Genomic DNA, 9,844 nt, shown 5'->3' on the forward strand with positions numbered 1-9,844 from the left:
TCAAAAGGTTTAGAAATCTGAGTAGTAAAGTGATGTAGGCCCAAGTAATTGGCTGTGTACCTTTCATTGATAAGCAAGCTTGAGGAACAAGAGCTACTGCTTGGCCTCTGGCTACCATTTTGTCTTTAGTCCTCCGTGGGAGGTGGATGGATCATGGGATGTATGGCTGAGGGTCTTCCCCTCCTCTATTCCCAGTTGTCAATCTTGTGTTCTGTCTTCCTCTGTCTGTCTGTTCTTCACACTTCACATCGGAGAGAGTGAGGTGATGATTTCTCCTTTTTATTTTTTGTTAATTCTCATCATTGATCCAATACAACATTCGATGGCACTTATTTATTTTATTAAAATGAGTTTTTAGATTAATTTATATATATTTTAAATAATTCTATGAGTTGTAAAATTAATGATTATATAAGTTTATAATAATTTTAAGATTTATAAAATTTAAATTGATAATTTTTAATAAATAAATCTAAAACATAATCAATCAAACTATATTTTTTAAGAATTTGAGTAATATTTTTAATTTCATTTGAAATTTAATTTGAATGATAAATGAATTATATTTTTCACAACTTAAACAAGGTTTATCTTATTTTATATAGATACATCAAATTTAATTTAATGTGGCTAACTTATTTATTTCAAAAGTTATTAAATCCGGTATAAAAAGTCAATTCATTAAACCGAAATCTAAACTAAAATCTAGACCATGCAAGGTTTTAAATTAAATTTGATAAAAATTAATCTAATTACAATCAAGTCAAAACTTGATTGGATTATTTTTAAAATAATATTATTTTAATTTAATTTTAAAAAATAAATATTAAAATAACAATTAATTTACCTAACTCGTGACTTAAATCTTGTCACGGAATCATGTACTAGCCAAATCTAAATCTAGTAGCTTTATTCTATATGTTTCTCAAATTGCTTGGTGAGTAGACAGCAGATATATTCACCTAACAAAGTGATGCGAGGTTCGAACAACTATAAAGATGGAAAGCCACGTCTTAATTTGGGCACTTAACCCTAATTAGGATTAATTCATTATTGTTAATTAAGCATTGTCTCAATTATTGAGTGTTAGTGCATGGAAGCTATGCACCAACCAACACATTAGCTAGTCCACCATGACAAGAACCGAACATGTCCATTGGAGATTCATATGATCCATGCGTGGATTGCAAAAGTTATCCTTAATTTCCAACTTCACATGAACATTTGTCTTCTAGTTCTTGTATTAGTGCTCGTAGCTCTCTCCCTTTATTGTTTTATGCATTTGGTTACAAAGATTCTTATACAGTAATTTTATCTTGTGATCCAGGTTTTGATAATGTTTGGTAGATATTTGTTTTTCTTTTAAAAATATATTAAAATTAATAATATTTTTTTAATATCAAAACGATTTAAAAACTATTGAAAATATTAGTATAAAACAAAAAAAAATAGTTTATTTGACAACACTGGCTAGCTACGAAAACAAACAATAATATTTTCTGGTAAAATAATTATTTTATTTTTCTAACTATTAGAGAAATCTTTAAATTATAATTTATTCATAAATTGAGACTAGGATTTTTAGTGAATGATCTTAAGGGTGCGTTTTCATGTCAGTTTAGTGTATTAAAAGAAATAAATCTCACTAAATACTGATCCTAAAATTTAGATTCAAGAAATTTCAAAAAAAGGGGTAAATCTTTTTATCCACTAAAAAACTCATTCGAGTTTGATTGTGCTATAGAAGGATGCAACTTTAAGCATCAAAAGGCAACCGAGAAATTAAATAGCAGAGGTGGAAATTAATTTTATTTCTTATAATTCACTCTTTGAATGTGCTGTTATGTTAAGAGTGTTTGTTTACATTTCAAAATTATTTTTGAAAAATTTAAATTTTTTTATTTATTTCAAATTAAATTTTTTAAATGTTTTGAAATTATTTTGATATGCTAATATAAAAAATAATTTTAAAAAATAAAAAAATATTATTTTAATATATTTTTACACAAAAAATACTTTAAAAATAATAATTATTACTTATCATATTCTCAAATACCATCTAATGATTTGTTTTAAAATTTAAAATGTCTTTTATTATAAATATATCAAAATATTTTTTTATTTTTTTTAAAAAAATTAATATATCAAAACAGTTTAAAAAAATATATATAAATTATTTTAAATAAAAAATTTAAATTTTTTTAAAATATAGTTTCCACCAGTTTCCTATTACACCATAAATCTTGATTTTTGCCAATCAATATGTCATGGGGTTCGCCCATTTGGGCAGGATGGACAAAATCCTAAAACCTTTGGATTGGTCTTTGAATAATTCATTGGACCAAGTGACTGATCTCTCTGTGAGAAAAGGAGGAGACTTTTTTTAACGTTGGAGTAGGGGACAACTAGCTAGGGACATGTGGGTCTCTCCAGTAGAACTTCTCACGACCCTAAGATCATTGATAGGATGGGCATGTGAAGGAGAAGGGATGATACATCCTTCAAAAGCTTCACGTCCACATGCCTATGGAAGATGCTGCAAAACATCGCATTGCTCTTCCTGACGAACGGGTATAGGCATGCTACGAATTAAGTTGCTTCATCCTCAACCATACACGCCTCCATTAATCTCAAATCTTTGAAATCTTGGAAGGGTACTTCCATGGTGGGTACCATTGCCAGGAGCTTGTCTCTTCATTTCATGGCGTGATTTTATGTGGCCCCTGATATATACTAGCAGCCCTAGCTAGACCCCTTTATCCTTTGAACGTGACAATTCATTCTGGCACTGGGTGCTTTCCTCTAATGAGTCCGGGCTCCTAGCATGCATGGAAGAGATGACATATGGATAGATACAGGTGGTCAACCAAATGTGGACGTCGTCAAGCTGGATCACCATCTCCTCCCTAACCAAGCCAAATTTAGTTGCTTTAAGGGCTAATCTATCACCAGTGAATGCTACTTGACTCCGTAACATTACGTTGAAAAAATTGCTTTCAGATGTCAGAAAAAACCATCAGTCTCGTTCATACTTGTCACTTGATATGACTCTGTCCAACTTTGATCATCCATTATTCCATTTGATGCCAATTATCTCCCTCTACCAGAGGATATTTTGCAGTCTATCAAAAGAGTTGAAATCAGAGAATATAGAGAGAGAAAATGTATGTTACAGGAATTGGGCTGCATGGGATATTATATTACCAAAAAATATTTAATTCCGTAAATGTTTGAGATACTTCTTAACAAATTTATAACGTTATTTATATTTGTTATTTTTTTTCCTGTTGTTTCCATCTGTGTTTGAGTGACGAAACATGATACTAGAGCTCTATACAGGCTTGTTGTTTGTAAATTCAAGCCTGACAATGTATTTCTGCTCGATTCTCGTTGGTACCTTTTTTAGTTTATTGCTATTCTACATGTTAATTTTAGATGGAAAGAATATTAGCACGCAGCAGTACTTATTTGCCCACCATTTTTCTCCTCAATGCTAGGATATTGGAGCTGAGTCTCTGCCACACCCTAGGGGGAGCGCAGAAGGGAATTGTTTGGCAGTGAAATGCACAGATGCTGTTTGCAATTATCTCAGGTTGGGGGTATGTACAGCTTTTTGCCTGGAGTGGGACAAAGGACTCCATTTTGTTATGCGGCCAATATACCTACTGTTCCTGCCCTGCGAAATTACATATTATACCCAGACCTCGCTGATGAGTTTTCTTTAAATGAGATTTATGACAGCGTTTAGGGTTTTTCAGGCCCTTTTCCTTTTCTGTCTTCCTAATTTTTACCTTCAAATCTTAATTATCAAGTTCAGGCTGCGTCAATGTATGTTTTAAACTCAGACCTCACTGATGAGTTCAGGTTGACTTGGTGAATGCTGTGGGGTCCAGGGGGATGGTCTCCAAAGTTGGCAATGGATTAGTCTTGAGTTCATAATCATTGGTTGTGGTTGGTGCCGCTGCTTTCTTTACCCGGGAGAAAAATGAGAGTGATGGCTTTCTAACATTTTTGAGAAACACACCTGAAAACGACAGCCTTTTTTTTTTCCAGGTTCTTCAATCTTGTCCTTGCATCTTGTCCAAGCAGGTTTTGCTAAGGCTGATTGAAGGTCCTCAAACAATTTTTATTGGTTCCATGCGCCCATTGAATTGAAGTTTCCTCCATTGATATCTTTTCCTCAGAGGTATTCCTAGGATTAGCTCATCCAATCCTTACAAAAATTATGCTGTTTCCATGTCCAAACCACCAAGCAATGCCCATGGCATTGATTACCATAACTGTCCTCTCATTTGACGGATTCACCTGCATTTTCTAGCGTGCACCGTTATCATGTATCGATTAATAGTTACTCATACTGGATGCAGAAATAGTCATATTTTCTCGTTACAAGTAGATTTTAGTTTAGAAGGCCATGTTAGAATTGATTGTTTTTGTTGCCTGGTTAGTTTAAAATCTTTTTTCTCAGGGATCTGATGTGTGGAAAGATTGAGATCGATTTGAACTTTTTTTCTCCGGGACCTGATATGTGACACTACCCCCTTCCATTAATCTCTCTCTCCCCCTCTCCCTTGATTAATTCTTCTCACATATTACAGCTCTGATTTTATCTCCCACGATGACATTGAATTTTGAAAGAAATGAAGAACAGAATTAAAAGAAGAATTGCAAATGTGACATATCGTATTTACCAATGTGACTGCCTGTACAATTATATACAACTGCATTCTTTGGAGGTTGAATTTAAAAGAGTAGAGCTCGCTCAAATTGCAAGCTATAAAAATGTTCAATGGAAAAACAAGGATTCTTATCATGCGGCATTTACATTTGGAACTTTGACACAAACACAGATATGAAGAAAGTGCTCAGGATTCTTTAGGCTGTTCACCACCCAAGAGAAAGGTATTTCCATCTTTGGTTCAATCCCTTGGATGCGGACGAGTTTGATTTCAGCATCGTTGCAGCAAGACTCCACGGGTTGGTTAAAGATTTCTTTCCCCTCTTCAGCTCCTGTACTGCTGCCGACATCTTCTGATGAAACCTTCTGTGCATCTTCACCTTCTTCTATGCATGGTTCATCATTGATCAAGGATTTGCCCTCAAAAACTTCTGGCAGAAGATTTTTCAGTGCATCGTGAAGGGTGAAATGCTTTCCTGCAGTGCAAGAAAAATGAAAAATGTAGTCTAGAAGACACTGAAAGTCACCATCTCTTTGCAGCACATGAAATAGAAGATTCAAGGTCATTGTAAAAATAGGCAACCATGGCAACAGAGTGACACAGCGCAGTTGGATTTACAAGCTTGAAGCTTCTAAACATTATTATGGTTTACAGGAAATTCTTAGACCTCAGAAATGTCTCCCCGCCACACATATGGAAACAGTGATCACACAGAAATACAGGGACCACCGTAAGAGGGGTCATTTCTTATCATTTCAATCAACAATGACAGTTCTTGGAAATTATTTCAGCTGTTGACTAACCAAGAAAGTGAGTCATGGAATAACAAGGGCTCAAAATAATCTGGGAGTTAATGTAGACGAACTGTTAACATATGCTTGATTCTTGCAGATTCATTGTATGTTTAAGCTTACTGTTCAAGGACATCAATCATTTCTAACAATCATCATATTTCTACGTTTGTTGTATCCTGTGATGCAGTAGGAAAAAGGTCTGACAAATCAGCAGAAGTCATTAAATTCAAAATTAGCAGAATCATCAGAGCAGACGAGGGAGCATGGCTTACCTTCTTTGTGAATTTCAAGAGGACGATTTATATAAGAAATTTGATCCCAGTTATCAACTTCTGGTGCATCTTCCAGATCTTCAAAATCCTCATTAACACTCCAAACATACAATCTAACTGGAATTTTACCTGAAAATAGTTATGACAATAACACAATCAAAATTCAATAGAGGCAAGAGAAACAACAAATATATTTGCATAACTGAAAGTAAAATTTTAACCTTTTTAGCCCAATAATATGAAATCAGAGGTTAAAAAAGAAATTAAAAAAAATATATATCAAGATTGCTGTCCGACATCTATAAAATGTCTCAAGATTTGAAGTTAAACGAGAATTTAAAACTAGGAATGCATGTGATGCATGGATAGATGTGCAAATTCTTTTGCAGCATACATAACAAATGAGTTATTGCCTTCCCCATTTATTCTCATATCTTAAAATTGTTTGGCTTCATTTCTTTCCGGTAAGTTTAATAGACTGTAAATACATTTCTTTTAAGTTTTAACATACAAATATTTTACATGTGAGTAAATTGCCATGGTCAAGGTGAGATGCCTTCAAAGCACACTACGTTTAAGTGATGAATTGATAAGATAATTCTCAGAATAATGTATGCAAGAAGATATTCATATTCCCATCCACTTCCCAATGCACCTTTATCCACAAGCTTAATAATGAAAAACAATCAAGATCTTATTTACATATTCTTAGTTCCACTCAATTCAAACACCTACATTGAACTCTGTAAATTAAGTATTGATTTTGCTAACCTGCCTTCACTTGCCCAACCATATCTGCCTCATCAGTGGTGACTGTTCCAAGTTTAAGCTTTGAAGATGCACGCATATATTTCTCCAAATTACCTGCAAAGAAGTGCAGCTTTCAGATAAGAACACAAAAGGCTATAACTACTTGAAATTGCAGCCCTGGTAATCAATGGCCAAAAGATTGATAAACAAGGACTAATGTGAAAGGATGAAGCTAATAGGAACCCAGAGAACTTATAGAAAGTCCACTTCCATTACAAAGTATAAGACACATTGCATAACAGAGTGCCACAGCTCCACTAGACAGAGCATTACAAAGTATAAGACATACTGCTTAACAGACCAACATACCATCCATGACAGAACGCCACAGCTCCACTTGATCAGATTGAGACATGTGCATAACATTCTTGCAATTTCCATTGATAATGTAATCTGCCTGTAGCATAACCAAATACAGTTGAGGAATTTTACTTCTAGACCCTAAATCTAACAGTATTACCAGTTATGATCAAAGAAAAAGGAACATGAATTAAAATATATAAAACATTACCAGATATACATCCAATAAGGAGGATTCTGAATAAAGCTCAGGTTTTATAGAGATGATATGCTAGATTAAAAAACTAGTGGTTTCTTTTGCAAATCTTTTCTTCTTGATAATAACTTGTCTTCGACTTAATAAAGAAGATGGATATATTCTTGTGCATGCAGAAAACAGTACAGATGTAATTGCAACTAATACAATCCTTTTATTTTCTGATTTTTTTGCTTGGTTACATATTAATTTACACTACTCATCTTTTGGTTAATAAAGAGTGCAAAACAAAATTTACACTTGGCACTCCACGAACAATGGTTGGTGGTCATGTAGATCAAATTATAGTGATAAAAAATAATTATTAAAAATGTATAGCTCTCCCTGTCTATAAGTTTAGCTCCACTAGTTTCTGAAGACACCAAACCAAGCTTAACCATGGCTGTACCTTGACAAAAAGGATCTGAGGAAGTATCTAGTTCAACACAAACAAGGGACATAGATTCAATTTGGTTTTAATTAATAGTACAGATCCCAAAAAAGCAGCAGCTAAAAACCGAACTATAAGGTAGTTTCAAATTTCAACAACTTAAAAACTAGTGAAACGAAATCTGATTGGCACTCAGTGACCAATGACGATTGTTTTCTTGGAAGAAGGCACTGCAACTTGCATGAATAGATAGCAGGCTTCATAAATATATCATTAAACCAGAGTGGTATACTAACCTCTTTCAGTGAATTAATAAAGCTCCACTTTACAGACTCTTCACCTTCGCAAGGAATCAACAAATTACTAGGATAACCTCTAAAATGTACCTGCAGAAATAGATCCAAATACTGAAAATTAATAATTCATAAAATAATCGCACAACAAAAGGAAAACGAGCAACCTTTTCTTTTTATTTGATGAATAAAATCATTATTATTAATTAAGAAAATCAGTACAAGATCTAAATGGTCAAAGAGAGAATGGTTAGTCACACACCAAACTATGATAGCAAAGACAATTAGTAATAGGAAACTACTTACAAACAGACCACAGTATAAATTCTAAACCAGTCATAAGGGCCATTGACAGCAAAAGAAGTCTTCAAAAGCAACCAACGATGTACAGACAATTTGATACATAGACTAAAAATGAGGCACTTGAAAGGAATATAGAAAACCAAATTTGTTAAAAAAGAAGCCAGATTACAGCAAAATGAAGAGTGGCAAAGGGCAGACACATAATGAGCAACATCTTTTTCATAGAAATCCAAGCAATAAGATACACCAAAGCAAGGCAAGAAACTATGAAGCAACAAGTTGATGATGCGATCCCTTTAACAAAGCCATGCAGACCAAACACAGTGCATCTCAACAAAAAATAGTTTTCAAAATTCAATCATAGTAGAGACAGCAGGGGGGGAAACACACAAGAATCAGCATGGAATGGCCACATTGCAAAGAATAATTGAAACCCCGTAAATGCAATGCAGGTCCTAAAGCTGAATCCTAAACAACACGTATTTATATATGAAAATCAATTGCAAGATTTTTTTTTCCCCCAAGGACTTCAAACCTTTGAGTGAAAGTACTACAGTTGAAATCCCATTTTCCATCGATAATACTCCACTCAATCAACCACACAATTTTCTTCATAAACAAGCTAATAACCAATGAGTCCCTTCTCCCAACTTCAAAGATCCACACTTTCTAAAACTCGAACAGCACAAAAGCCAATCCAATCAACCTAATACTAATTTCCCACTCAAACTAACAGTAAAAAAAGAAAAAGAAAAAAAAGACTCATACAGTCAAATTCCAAGGCCTTTCAGGTTGTGCACACAGAAGATCAAAAAGCACACCAGTTGGTATATACCTGCAAAAATTTCACAAACACCCATTAGCCAAATCAATCAAAAGAAACCAATTTTCAGCCAATTGAGTTTCCTTATTTCAGTCCAATGAACAATTCCCAACCCATTAGCTCCAATAATCTCTACAATCGAAAAACCAACTTCTCATAAAAGGGGCTCTTTATTTCACTTAAATCAACAAAAGAAGCAAACAAAATAATGGTTTAGAGCTAGTATTAACTAAATCAATAATATTTTTTTTCTCAAAAGGGTCTCTTTACCACCCTTCGATCAACTCAAAAAAGCAAAAAATAAAATAAAATGAAGAACACACAAAATCCTCATAATAATTACCATTTTAGAGGCAATCCTTTGTAATCAAACCAAATAGTGTCTTGTCCAGGAGGGAGAGTAGAAGAGAAGTAAGGCTTGATAAGAGGAAGAAGCAGCGGTAAGTAACCAATTCTAGGTGCTAAGATTAATGCTGGTGATGGTGGTGGAAGGCTTGTTATTTCTGATTCATGGAGATGAATTTGTAATGGAATTGCTCCTTCCCATACGTATTTCTGTGCTTCCATCATCTCGGTTTGTGCTTGCTTCCTTGGTTGTTCTGACTTCTGAGTCTGACTCGAGTTCTTCTCTTTCAAGTTTCAACTATCTGAAACTTGAAAGCCCGTCTCTTATCCCAAACTCTCTGAAGGCCCAACTTGGCCATATAATTTTATTTTATTTTTACATCACGAGGCCTGTCGAATTTTGGACTGTATAAAAAATACAAGAATCTAAGATGCAAAATTTATTTTAAACTATTTTTTTACATTTATCAGATGAGATCGGATCAAGTTAACCCATTGATTACATTACCTTATCCAATCTTACCAGTCAAAATAAAAGAACTATAAATTTTTTTAATAAAATAATAAAATTTTATTAACTTCATAATCTAATTATTCAA

General features: G+C 33.7%; 1 protein-coding gene across 2 annotated transcripts in view; it reads right to left on the reverse strand.

The window, feature by feature from the left end:
* Nucleotides 1-4,653: 4,653 nt before the first annotated feature.
* The window catches only part of APG5 (autophagy protein Apg5 family), a 12,407-nt gene continuing 7,216 nt past the window's right edge, over nucleotides 4,654-9,844 (reverse strand). Inside the window, exons 2-8 of one of the 2 annotated variants that reach the window (XM_011040037.1) lie at nucleotides 9,244-9,543; nucleotides 8,846-8,912; nucleotides 7,778-7,867; nucleotides 6,865-6,952; nucleotides 6,517-6,609; nucleotides 5,746-5,874; nucleotides 4,654-5,154 (exon numbers count right to left, since the gene is read on the reverse strand). In XM_011040037.1, the coding sequence (XP_011038339.1) occupies nucleotides 4,811-5,154; nucleotides 5,746-5,874; nucleotides 6,517-6,609; nucleotides 6,865-6,952; nucleotides 7,778-7,867; nucleotides 8,846-8,912; nucleotides 9,244-9,470 (1,038 nt within the window). In that variant the 5' untranslated portion in view covers nucleotides 9,471-9,543 and the 3' untranslated portion in view covers nucleotides 4,654-4,810. Of the gene's footprint in view, nucleotides 5,155-5,745; nucleotides 5,875-6,516; nucleotides 6,610-6,864; nucleotides 6,953-7,777; nucleotides 7,868-8,845; nucleotides 8,913-9,243; nucleotides 9,586-9,844 lie in introns of those variants that run through there. The other variant, XM_011040036.1, reaches the window with a different exon arrangement.

The sequence above is a fragment of the Populus euphratica genome, unplaced genomic scaffold (assembly GCF_000495115.2).
Source record: "Populus euphratica unplaced genomic scaffold, PopEup_1.0 scaffold72.1, whole genome shotgun sequence".
NCBI classification, from domain to species: domain Eukaryota; kingdom Viridiplantae; phylum Streptophyta; class Magnoliopsida; order Malpighiales; family Salicaceae; genus Populus; species Populus euphratica.